Genomic DNA, 13,674 nt, shown 5'->3' on the forward strand with positions numbered 1-13,674 from the left:
CCATCCTCAAGAAATCCTCACTTGATCCATTCATCCTATTATCCCATATCTCTTCCGCTTTTTGTATCCAAACTCCTTGAGAAAGTTATCTAAATATCAATAGCTCTATTTCCTCTCTTCTTACTCTTCTTAACTCTGCACTCTGACTTCCAATATCATTTTTGAACTGAAAATGTTTTCCCCAAATTTGTCAATGATTGTTTAATTGCCAAAGTCAATGACTTTTTCTCAGTCCTCAACCATTTTGACCTCTCTACAGTCTTTGACACTATTGATCACATTCTTTTCCTTGATACTCTCTTCTCTCTAGATTGTTGGAATACCATTTTCTCCTGGTTCTCCTACTATCTGACCATTCTTTCATGGTCCCCTTTGCTGGACATTCATCCTGTTCCTGCTCATAAACTGCAGCTGTCCCAAAGAGTTCTGTCCTGGATCCTCTTTTCTTCTCCTTCTATATTATTTCAGCTGGTGACCTCATCAGCTCCCATGGTTTGAATTATCATCTCTATGATAATGATTCTCAAATCTACTTATCTACTCTCAACTTCTCTGTTGACATCTTGAACAAGACGTCTTGTAAACATCTCAAACCCAACATGTCCAAAACTAAACTCTTCAGCTTTTCTCCCAAACCCTCCCTGCTTCCCAAACTTCCATATGATAGTTGAGGGCACCATCATCCTCTCAGGACCCCAGGCTCACAATCTAGGTGTCATCCTTAACTCTTTCATATCCCCTATCCAGTCTGTTGCCAATGCCTGTCTATTTCATCTTTATAACATTCCTTGAGTGTGTTCCCTTCTCTCCTCTGATACTGCCACTATTTAGTGCAGGTCCTCATCACCTGATGCCATGATTATTGCAATATCCTACTTGGGGTTCTGCCTGCTTCAAGTCTCTTCCCATTGCAATCCATGCTCCCCTTCACCACCAGTGATTTTCCTAAAGTGAAGGTCTGACCATGTCACTCTATACCCATCTGCTGTACCCATTCAGTAAATTTCAATAGCTCTCTAACACCTCCGTACTCAAAACCAAAATGCTTAAAGTGCTTTATAAACTATAAGTTATTCTTATACCTTATGTGCCCCACATGGAGTAGGGACTCTAATAAACTAGCTTCCTTGCTATTTCTTGAACAAGACATTATCCCTCAATTCTGGGCATTTTCCTGACTGTCCCTCACACATGGAACGTTTTTCCTCCTTATCTTTACCTCCTGGTTTCCCTGGCTTCCTTCAAGTGCCAGCTAAAGTCATGCCTTCTGTAGGAAACCTTTCCCAATCTCTCTTGATTCTAGTGCCTCCTTCTGTTGATAATTTCTTACTTATCCTTTACACAGCTGGTTTGTACATAGTTTGTTTGTGGTCTACTCCGTTAGATTGTGAGCTCCTCAAGGACTAAGACTGTCTATTGTCTTTCTTTGTATCCTCAGCACAGTGTCTGGCACATAGTAGGTGCTTAATACACGTTCATTGCCTGACTTTCCCTTTAAAAATTCAGAAGAATTTGCTTTTCTGAACATTTAATATTAAGCTTCATTTTCTGCATTGTATCTAGAAATGAATAGGTAGCATTCCTGAGTCTAAATCAAATTCAGGACTCAAGTTCCAAGTATGGCCCTAAATAAGTGCTAGGAAAAGATTGCTTTGCATTGTTTTAGATGTGTTGCAAAGGAGACTCAGTGGCTATATGAGAGAAAGGGCGTGTTTGTAAAAGGAAACAAGACTAAATTATCATTTTTTCCCCCTCACACTGGCAAATAGCAAATATGGAAACAGTGAAGTGCTGAGAAGATGCACCTGCTTTTTTCATGGAGTTCTCTTTCCATTAAAAGTGAGACATTAATTGATCAAGATCAATTTAATTTTTTATTAACATCATTATATTATTTTTATAATTTAATATTATAAAACTGCCCAAGGATTTCTGAAGAAGTCCCTGAAGTTATTTCAACTCATATTAATAGCAACAATCAATACCATTTATCCATACAAAAAACAAAACATAAAATGTCTTCCTGTAAAATGTTCACTTTTAATATACCTTTTTTCCTGGTATAAAATATAGATGTACTCAAAAAAAACTGTGATTAAATTCAAGGCTTGTCAACATATTTTCTGGTAGTAAAAATAAAATCCTCCCAGAAACTCAAAAGAGAAAAATGGGAATTCTATTTTCTCTTTTTTCTGTTTACAAATAAATAAATTACATTTTTTAAATTGGGTGAAGGTGAAAACAAGGAATGATCCAAGAGGGTCATATTCCATTGACTGTTTTCCCCAAACAATGCTGGTTTTTCATTACAGATGTAACTTTTTTATCATTTCAGATGGGGAGAAAAGGTGAAACTAGTTGAAACATTTCACATCTCTGTAGCTGATTTAAATGCTTAGAGATGGGCTTTTAAAAAAATTCTTCTCAAATTCCTGAAACTGGACCTGTTGCAAACATGCTATGCTATCTTCAGACATGGTGGATTGCTCATGACTTAACAGCTTGGGGCATCCAAGCCCCTCCACAAGCTGGTTATTCCCAAGGTCAACATAAGCCAGGTATGTAGGGTTAATAGTAGATCATTGTTCCATCCCACAAAGTTTCCACCTGGTTTAATCTAGTTGGGTACTTGCACTGTGCATGCTTTAGGAAAGAAGTGCACCAGTTATATCTCTCCCACAATAAGATGAGCTCATTGCTGGCCGGCTGGACAGAGACTTCCTGGGAAGCCAAATTCAGTTGTGTTATTGAGCCAGATTCTAAAACGGATTCTCTGTGACTTAATTCTTCTCTTTAGAAGTGATTGGGCTCACATTAGCCCCAGAAGTGGCAGAAGCAAGCATCTGCTTTTGAACAGTCTTTAAGAATTCTTCAGATGCGATGCTCTGTTGAGTTGAACTAAGACTGTATAGAACCATTCGACTTTCTAATTTTGGAGACAGAGGTAGGATGTCTCTGACTGAGAAGCGCTCTGAATTAAGAGACTCTTCAGAGGAGGATGTATTCTGTTCTGATGATAAAAGAAGATTGTGAGTAGCTTATAGTTTAGATTACAAAAAAATATGAAATTTTCGAAGTTTTAAACACATGCACATATACAAACAAAATCTTTATTAAATTATCTGCTTGCCAATCAACCATCCACCCACAAGTTAATAGGTATATTAAATGGCCACATAATGATAACATTCAGATAGAAATTACCTTAATATTCTATTACGTACATAAATTACAATTTGTTTAGTCATTTGCCAGATGATAGGCATCCAATTTGTTTCCAGTTCTTTGCTATCACAACAGGTGCTGACACAAATATTTTGGCATATACGTGTGTCCTTTCAGTCTTTGATCTCCTTGAGTTATGTACATCTGGCACTGGGATTTCTGGGTCAAAAGGTATGGCCATTTTAGTCACATTTTTGCATAATAAATTGTTCTCTAGAGTAGTTGGAACAATTTACAGTTTTACAAACAGTGATTAGTGTACTGACCTTGTTATCTCTCTAGCAGTGACTACTTTCATCCTTTGTCTTCTCTGTCAATTTGTCATGTACAAGGTGTTTTGATTTGCATGTCCTTCATTATTAATGATTTAGAGAAATTTTTCATATGGTTGTTGAGTTCGCTATTCTTTTGAGAACTGTTTGTTCATGTCTTTTGATGATTTTTTTGGGGAGGGTAATGGCTTATTTGTGTACATTAATATTAATTTCCTATATATCTTGTATAGTATATCTTTACCAGATATCTTTGATATATAGATTTTAGGAAGGAAGGAAAGGAACAGATGTAAGAGATGCTGTGGAGATGGAAATAACAAAATTTTTCAACTGATTAGATTGAATAGTGGGGGTCAAGGATGATCCTGAGATGATGAACCTGATAAAATGTCTGTAGTGCACTTGATAGTAAGAGAGAAAGTAGTGCTTTCAATGACTACAAACTGCCTGTTGATAAAGAAACACACCATTTCCCTCTTTTTCTCTCTCATTTCTTCCTTCTATTGTCTTTCTTCTTTCCTCCCTTTCTCTCTCCCTTCCTCTTCCTTCCTTCCTTCCTTCCTTCCTTCCTTCCTTCCTTCCTTCCTTCCTTCCTTCCTTCCTTCCTTCCTTCCTTCCTTCCTTTCTTCCTTCCTTCCTTCCTTCCTTCCTCCCTTCCTCCCTTCCTCCCTTCCATGAACCCTCACAGTTGACAGTCTCCACCCACCTAAAACTAATTTAAATTCATTTTGTGAATATCCTGCATATTCTTTTTTTGTGTACTTATAATCTCTCTCAATAGACTATAAGCTTTTTGAAGATAATAAATTTTGTTCTAGTCTATCATTTTCATTTTGTATGTTTTTGTATTTTAGAAATATTTCTTATAAGTAGCAAATTGTAATTTTACTTTTTATAAAAAAAAAATCTATTGTGCTCTGTTTTATTTTATTAAATTGTTTCATCCATTGACATTGAAGGTTGTGTTCATATAAGCCTGAGCTTTTCTCCATTTATCTCTTTTGTATTTATCTAATTCCTTTTATCTTTTAAATTAGCATTCTTTCCTTAAGATTACTTTTGCTTATATTATTTTGATTTTGGCCTATTCCCTCCGTAGTTCAATGACATAGTAGACAGAGCTGTGTAGGTAGAACCAGGAAGACCTCAGATACTTACTAGGTTACTGAGCAATTCACATAATTTCTCTCAGCATCAGTTTCCTCATTGTAAAAATAAGGAAGAGAAAAAACAGCTACCTTGCAGGGTTGTTGTGAGGATTGAATGAGGTAATCCACATAAAGCACTTTATAAACCTTAAAGTACCATAGAAATGCTGACTATTCTTTCTGCAGGTTCTCCTGTCCTATCCCAAGTTTCTTGAATTTCCATAAATTGTTCATTTCTTTTTGTGAATTCATTTATGGAAAGAACTATCTTCATTAGTGGTGCAGATGTATATGCACATTTAGTAAATTAGGAAACATCTTACACTTTTCCCACATACTGCACAGACCAGATTACTAAAATAAATTGTATCATAACCGATCAGTTCTGATCAAAGATACCTGTGGGTATGTGTATATGTGTATGTGTATGTGCATGCACATGTATGTATATGCATATGGCATATGGGTATGTATATGTTGTATGTATGTATTTATTATGTGTATGTGTATTTATATATGTTATGATGGGTATCTTAACACTACCATAGAGTGAGCTTTTGATTTCTAGAGATTTATTTCCTTTCTGGAAGATCAAAACTAGGTAAATGTCAATGTGAACAGAACTTAAAAAGTAAAATTAGTGTTGCTAAATGTTATACCTTTGTTTTCTGTTTCATCTTCACACTTCTCCTCTTTTTTCTTCAGGGGCTGATTATTGCAGTTTTCAGTACTTATTGATGTCTATTTAAAAAAAAAAGAAGCTTTAAAATGATTTTGGAGAACTTGCCAAGTTGCAAGGCTATATGATGACATAGTTTTCAATTCTGCATATTTTAAAATGCCATCATAAACTTTGGAACCAATGAGCAAAGCCTTATGGTTTTAAGTTAACCTTTGGTAAAGCCTTAGATTTCTTCTGCTCTCTCCATTTCTTGTTTGTCTATTTTGGCTCAACCCACAGTATCGTGACATCCAGCATTCAAATTCCATAAATATCCAGCTAAGCAGAAGTGTTAGAATCACACCAAGGCGTCCACTGGTTATAATGAGCAGGATGGAAGTGGTTAGGAAGGACTAGGGCTAAGAGAGCAGAAAAGCTATAGCTTATCCTTCATTTTTGAAGAGGACCAGTGACATCACAGATGATATCTTGACTCATGCATAAATTGGATTTATAAGTCAGAGTTCCACAAAAAAAGTCATCAATCTTACTTTCTCTTCCAGAGTCTGAAATCTAGTGGCAAGACAAAAGTCAAAGACAACTGGTGATGGTCTGGGATGCAGTGGATGACTTTGGTGTCTTCATATCTGACTGAGATCTAAGCACTACACAGCACCTCCTTTAGCTGCCTTTACAGTTGTTGATACAAATTGTTCTCATCTGCCCATTCTGCTAGGGAATGACTTCCCATGCTTGGGATAGATAACTCCCTAACACCAATGGGTTTGAGGCTTGTCAGTTACACTCAACCTGGTTTAGCCCCAGAAAAGCTGTAGAGATCTGGTAGATACCACATATCTGGAAAGACAATGATTTAAGGCCAGGAGAGTCAGGTAAGGAAGGAAGGAGCAGACAAGTATTGCAGAGATAGGCAGGTCTTGTCCAGGAAGTGAGAGAATCATCAAGGCTGGTATTAATGAGTGCTGAGGGACTGTAATTCTAGAGCAGAGATATCTGACAGGTTCATAATGTATGCTAAATAACCTGGTAATCTGGACTTCACAGGTATTGACTGTAAACAGAAGGATGTCACTGTAGGTCGATCCAGACTTTGATGGAAACAAAGACAGAGGTGCTAGGAATGTCTCACAGTTGTGTTCACTTTTCACTCTCACCAAACACTGCATTAGGGGTGATTTCTAGAGTGGTTCGCTAAAGAAAACCGTGGAATTCAGTGAAGGTTGATCTTTCATAAAACTATTTATAGTAATCTTTCACTTTCTGAGTTTTCCCATTGTTAAGGAATCTGAGAAAACAGATTTAATATCAAGTTGCACAGTTTAGGATCAGTTTTTTTCCCCTCCAAAATGACTTTTGACTGTTTCTTAACAAACCATGGGACTAGGAGTCACAGTATCCTGGAATTCAAGAGTGGAGATTTCACTGACCAGCTAGTTCAATGTCTTCCTGAGAGGAATTCTCAATTGTAATATCCCCAACAACTGGTCTTCCAACCTCTCTTTGAAGATCTTCCAACGAAAAGGAATTCCCCACTTCCTGGGGCAGTACATTCCCCTTTGTATGGTTCTAATAATTATGAAGCTCTAATATCAAATCTAAATTTGTCTCCATGTAACTTCTACCCATTCATCGCTCCTGTTTCAGTTCTTTGGAGATCAAACAGACCCATGTGACAATTCTTCAAATACTGGTGTTGGTTGGTCACAGAGACTCTGAGATTTATAATTCTTCCCCAGTTTGGAAATAAAGGAAACTAACTAGGAGATCAATCTTCAGTCTGAAGGATTTTCACATACAAGTTATTGGAGGGAATTTGAGGAATTCTAGAGGGAAAAATAAGGAGACAGGAAGAGAGTAGTGGCAGGTGTCCCCTGAAAACAGAGCCCTCATGAGAGATGATTTTTAAATGACTAGGTTGAGAGTTATGTGACTATGTTTTTATCAATGGTGCTCACTCAAGTTGTGGAAGTACTGAGGGAAAAAAATTCCCAGACCCTAGAAATGGGAGGTCTCTGCCTTGCCCCTACCTGACTTCGAATGAATTGTGGTTTTTTAAATGTTAAAGAACACGTTTATTAAATTTAAAATTATTTTTTATAAATACCTGTAGCCTATTGGCCCTTTTTTTGTAGCATGAAGGCTCAATGGGAGCCATAGAGGATAGTTACCTTTCCTTCCCCTCAGCTGGGAGCTCCACTCAGCCCCATAATTAAAGGAGTTGTTTTCTAATTCGGGGCATAAGCATGAGTCATTGCATAACTGTTTCCAAGTGCAGAATCACTACTAACTTGGTACATATTTTTAAAATATGTTCCCTCCACCCCATGTAAATGAGGCCGAGTAAATGAATGTTACTCTTGAATTTAATTATCATGTCTGCTGTTCTTTTCTAGAGACCCTTTTTCTCCAGGCTAAAACATAACTAGTTCCTTTAACCAATCCTCAAATAGCATGGATTTCAATGCCCTTCACTAGCCTGTCTGTCCCGATCCAGATGGTGTCTGACTTATCAGTGCCCTTCTTAAACTGCAAAACCTAGACATGAACACAGTTCTCCAGGTGTGGTCTACCTAGGCAGCATATAGACAGACTCTCAGCCCCTCCACTTTTACTCCCCCTCCCCATCTTCCTAGAATCTGCCTTTTAATATAGTGTAAGAGGACATTAGCTCTTTGGGCTCATGGTCTGGGATTGAAATGAACATGTTGGACTCTGATTTTATATGCTTAAGTTCAGAAAAGAGCTATATTAAAACAACAAAAATGACAAGAAAAAACAAAAAAAAACTTTGCTTAACTCTAGAGTTTCTGAAAAAGAGCTTTAGAGAAACTTTGAAAAAATGTTCACATTGAAATTGATCTAAGTCATGTCAATATACTTCTCTCTCTTTACTAATGACAAAAATTAGAGAAAACTTGTTATAATTAGAACTTCTTAACTCTGTTGTTTCCTCATCCATGAGTCACAATCTGGTCAATACTGTCAAAGAAACTCACAGGGAAAACCTAATTTTATATGAGAGTTATCTGAAAGTCTAGATCATTTGGAGTGGGCTATCAATTTTGTTGGTAGCACCAGCAGAAACTCCATTCCCTAGACTCATTCTATCCCTCTATGCCCCCTCTCCTATTATTTTCTGCTGTGTTTGGGGGCAAGTTCTGCATTATTTTGCACAAACTACATCCTTGAATTTTTCTTAACTGAAGCTTCTACCTCCTAAAATGAACTAAAATCTGCCTTTTCCCAAAGGGGACCACATTCTTTAACAATTGTGTCCTGTGGAGACCTTTCCTTCTCCCATTTCCCTTGATTCATGGAATAAGGATTCAGACCTCAGACCAATGATTTATTTCTGTTACTTATCAAATTTTCCTCCTTTGAAGCTCATGTCATATGAACTGATTTCTCTATGGTACTGATCTCTATTATCCAGGATCTGGGTAAGGAGTTATTTTTTAAACAACTCACAAGTTTCTGAGGAGTATATAAAGGGTAACCTGGGGTAGGGTGGGATTTAAGCAGAAGGCAGACTGCACTATGGAGAAGAACACTGCATCAGCTGAGGATGCAGAATATGATCTAGGATTCTCCCAATCTATGTCTAGCTTTTGAGCCTTTTGTGGGGTCAGAATGACAGAGATGTCCGCTCCAGCCATACTTGGCTTGGCCTTGGCCTTGGCCCAGATTTTCATCTCTCAGCCCCTGATACACAGCTTCATGTTCAAGGGTTCCCTGGATTCCTCCTATCTCCTGAGACAGGAGACTCCTATTTCCTGGCCAGGTTTTTTGGTCATATTCTTTTCCTAGTGCCCACAAGCATCTAGTTCTCTCTTTACGTGAACATGGGTTGTCAAAATGTACTGATTGCAGGGTTCTCCTTAGATTCCTTGTTGATTTCTCAGACTCATAGATATTTTCCATCTTGTTGAAGTAATTATTAGAAAGCTAGATTGTTTAGCTTCTACTCCGCCAGATTGAAGAAAGTCCATCTTAACATATGATTGTACTATCCTCACCTACACCTTTCTGTCCACTATTGACCACTAAGACATTCCCACCTTCCTCATTCACATCAGCATACCTCAGTTACAGTCTTCTTTTTCACCTCATCCTCTGCCATAATCTAATTTTGATGACCCTTGCAGTCAGATCCCAGAGTTTCTTTGACTCTCAACTCTAATGAACTCAGTACCTTCATTTCAGCTACCTGTAGAACTCACCTCAGTTGCAATTGTTCCCTCTCAAAGGTCTTGTACGCTGAAACTCTCCTCTATCACTACAATTTCTTGTCCTTCTACCACCTTTCTCCTACTAAACCCCATTCTTCATTCATATTGGAGTCTCCGGTCCCGTGATTCTTCTCCATTTTCCTATTCTACCGATTTGTTTTAACTAATCTATACCTTATGGCCACCTTGGTGATGCACTTTGTAGGACCTTATCATCCCTTGACCTTTAGCTAGCTCCACACTACCAAACCTGGGGAGCTCTTAAACCTCAAACTCATTTTCTCAGCTCCCACTCCTGTGCTGCTAGAGAAAACCATGATGAATTCATGAATATCTATTCATGCTGTTTAACTATCCCTGGACCATCACTGCCTCTCAGGAAGTCTTTTATTATTATGATTTATTATTATCATAGCAACTCAAAAAATTCTCTTTAGGAGCCATTGCCAATCTTTCTTACTTTCTTCAAGTGCTTAAACCTCACTCAGGAGATAACATTGTATTGAGGAGATATAGCTTTTAAGATTTGAGGTTCCTCAGTTGCCTTTAACAATTTCAGTTTTCTTCCTTCAGTTCGTCATCCATGAAATTCTCCTTTCCTTTGTCTCAGAGATGCTCTTCGTCTCTAAGCCTTCCAACTTGATCCCACCCCTGAACTTATTTCCTCAACTGTGTCCCTGCTTATATGCATCTTTAATCTTTACCTCTATGTTAAGCTTCTTTTTTTTTGCCTACAACTATGTTCACGCTTTCTTCTCTTACTTCAAAAGCTCAGTGAGTTCACCAATCACATTTCTAATGCTGAAAGTAAATCAAAACACAACCAGGCTTTACCAAATTGTTTCATGAGTTCTTAGGGGACAACTCTAAATCTAGTCCCCAGCAGCCCAGTGAAATTGTCTTGGAGTATTTGAAGGTCTTTCATGTGGAAGAGGGATTAGACCTGTTTTGCTTAGCTCCAGAGGGCCTAACTATGAGCAAAGCATACAAGTTGTAAGAAAGAAATTTAGGCATCTTTTAAGGAAAAGTTTTCTAAATATTAGAGCTATCCAAATGTGGAACTGGTTGCTTTGGGAGGTGGTAGGTTCTCCCTCCTTCACTGGAGTCTTTGAAGTAAAGACTGGATGATAATTTATCAAGCATGATGTAGAGGGGTTTTTGTTCAGATGTGAGTTGGACCAGAAGGCTTCTGAGATCCTTTCTACCTCTGAGATTCTGTGCTTTGGGGTAGGAGGAAGTGAAAGGACCCATAGCCACAATGGAAAAAAAAAGCAGCCAGTGACAAATGAGACAAGTCGTAATTTCAGCAAAAGGTAGAGGACAAAGGGAAGTCTACTTATAGGAGTCAGTTGTTTCCTTTCACTTGAATATAACACAAAAGACAATACTCCCAAACATAAGTCTGTATAAGATGCCTTATCCATGTGCACACATGCTAGAGCAACTGTTGCTTTTCATTCTTTAGCATTATTCATTAGGAAGAATTTTATTTAATACAATATTAAAGCAGGGTCTGATGCCCGTGATCATTATATTGAAGAGATCAGAATGAAGATATTGCGCCACAGCCAGCAGATTCATTTTTCACAAGACTGACACGGATTTCTAGATGCCAGGGAGTTCCTTCATAGCAGCTTGTAGGCTGTTGGGTAGTGCTTTGGTGCACAGAGCACTGGGCTAGGAGTCAGGAAGACTTGAGGGCAAATGTGGCCTCAGACACTTACAAACTGTGTGACCCTGAGTCTAATCTCAATTTCTTCACCTATAACATGGGGATAATTACAGTACCTATCTCGCAGTGTTGTTGGGAGGATCAAAGGAGATAATATTTATAAATCACTTAGTACAATGCCTACCATATAGTAGGTGCTATATAAATGCTGAGCTTTTGGAACTCTATGAGATTTCCTTTTGTAGTTCAGGGGGCTTGTCTTGTGCCTTTGGATTTGGTGGAATAGGGACGATTGGCCCAAGGTCTGTTTTGTCTCCTCTGTCAGTGGGTTAATGGAGCAAGCCAGGGCATAACCCAGCCTTCTCAGGTCAAACAGAGAACCATTCTGTGAGATGAAACAGTTCCAAATTCAGATGTCTAGAGCTTGTTCAAAAGCGTCTGAGTGAGGTTTTCTCTGGAATTACCATGAAAGGCAGTGCTGAGCTGGGAAGGTTGGCTGTGACATTCTCTAAGGGCCATTTCAAATGTCGTCTAATCCTTAATAAAAAATGGTCTCTCCTTTGAATTCTTGCTATGCTTTATCCCTCATGTCCTTATGGGATTGGATTTTATTTGTATTGCGTTTTTTGATCAGCTATAGGGTCACAGCAAGAGCTTGAGGAGCTCTTAGAGCCACAAGTTTTGACTGTGCTATTTACTAGCTCAGTAACCTTGGATAAGTCACTTTTTCCTTTTCTCTATTCAACATCTTTCATCCTCAAAAAGAAGCTGATACCTCAGTTCAGTGAGTTGTTGTGAGGATCAAATGAGATGGTGTATGTAGAATGTTTTGACCATGGTCAAATTTGTAAATACATATATGTATATACATATACATATATGTATACATGTATGTGTATATACACATACATACATAAAACCTGATTGATAATTTCCTTGGTGTAGGGAGTCACCAGTGAAGAACTTGCAATACCAATCCAATAGTTTTTGAGTCTTACTTGAGAAGTCAAGTGACTCATCCACAAAGGCAGTATGTGGGAGAGTCAGACCTTGAACTTGGGTCTTTCTGACTCCGAGGCCAGTACTCTATTCCCAATGCCACACTATCTCTCAAAGTTTATATAAAGTTATATAAATTTAGCCACTTCCTCGAGGACAGAAACAGCGCCTGGTTTCATATTTGTAGGTCCAGCATCATCTAGCCTAGTGCTTTCTCTGTTCATAGGAATCACTTAAAGGTTTTTTAGATTGAATTCCTACCTTCGGTTGTTTCCATTTGGTTAAGCACGTCAAGTTCATCATGGGAGATATGTGGGGTTCCTTTTCTCTCCTCAACTTGGGAATGAAGCCTAAAGCTTAAGTTTTGATTTTTAATCGTGCCTTTCTTGATGACAGAACCCTGCAAGCACTAGAAATTCTCCTCATAATCAGTGAAGTGACGTACTTACCATTAGAGAGAAGCAGGATCCAGAAAAACCTCTTTTGACTCCTAGACACATTCCTGAATCTCCCAAAGATGATGTAGTAAGAAGAGAACTCTTTCGTCTCGATGAACAAAAATGGGGAAAATAAAATGTGTTAATCAAAGAAAACACCATCATTTAATCCCTTTTTGTTGTTTTGCTGGTTGGTAAAATTCACATTTTTTCCCCACTTAATTTCAAAGACAATGCCTTTTTTTCCTTAGAAAAAGGAGCTTTTATTTTAATGTTATTAGTCATGCACAGAAGTAGCCAGCCTCTAATATTAACTGCTCACAGAGGACATCTATGTGGATGCAGTGGATTGAAGGCTGAGCATGAGTCAGGAAAATTCATCTTCTTGAGTTTAAATCTGGCCTCAGACACTTACTAGCTGTGTGACCCTGGGCAAGTCCCTTAACTGATTGCCTCAGCTTCCTCATCTGTAAAATGAGCTGGAGAAGGAAATGGCAAACTATTCCATTATATTAAGAAAACCCCCAATGGGGTCATGAATAGTTGGACATAATATCCATAATGTCTTAGTCTTTTGTGGAATTTGGGGATGTTCCTTGATTTTCAACATGTGCTGTCTCCCCCAATTTTCCTATTATGTTGAGGGTACCACTATTTTCTGAGGCATGCAGGTTTGAAATCTGATCTCATCTTTGATACTTTCCCCTCCCTCACAGCTGACTACATTTGATCAGTTGCCAAGATGTATCTATTCCACCTTTACAATACCTATTATTATATCCTTTCTTCTGCACTTAATCTACCACCACTCTGGTTCAAATATTAGTTTTTCTTAATAATACTAATATCTAGAATATGCATATATGTGCATGTATATATACATATACATATACATGGCTTTAAGGTCTGCAAAATATTTTATATATATTGTCTCATAAAAAAATATAATCTCATTCAATCCTCACAATAGTCTTGAGAGGTAGGTGTCATTATTATCCCTATTTTAC

At 37.9% G+C, this 13,674-nt stretch overlaps 1 protein-coding gene across 13 annotated transcripts in view; it reads right to left on the reverse strand.

Annotated features, from left to right (window-relative positions):
* Positions 1 to 1,851: 1,851 nt before the first annotated feature.
* LOC140501552 (palmitoyltransferase ZDHHC11-like) overlaps positions 1,852 to 13,674 on the reverse strand; it is a 194,807-nt gene continuing 182,984 nt past the window's right edge. For 12 of the 13 annotated variants that reach the window (XM_072605315.1, XM_072605316.1, XM_072605314.1 and 9 more), the window contains 3 exons: positions 12,680 to 12,776; positions 5,308 to 5,389; positions 1,852 to 3,010 (listed from right to left, as the gene is read on the reverse strand). In XM_072605315.1, coding sequence (XP_072461416.1) covers positions 2,781 to 3,010; positions 5,308 to 5,389; positions 12,680 to 12,776 — 409 coding nt within the window. In that variant the 3' untranslated portion in view covers positions 1,852 to 2,780. The remainder of the gene's footprint in view (positions 3,011 to 5,307; positions 5,390 to 12,679; positions 12,777 to 13,674) is intronic. The other variant, XM_072605326.1, reaches the window with a different exon arrangement.

This window comes from Notamacropus eugenii, chromosome 4 (genome assembly GCF_028372415.1).
Source record: "Notamacropus eugenii isolate mMacEug1 chromosome 4, mMacEug1.pri_v2, whole genome shotgun sequence".
In the NCBI taxonomy this organism is placed as follows: domain Eukaryota; kingdom Metazoa; phylum Chordata; class Mammalia; order Diprotodontia; family Macropodidae; genus Notamacropus; species Notamacropus eugenii.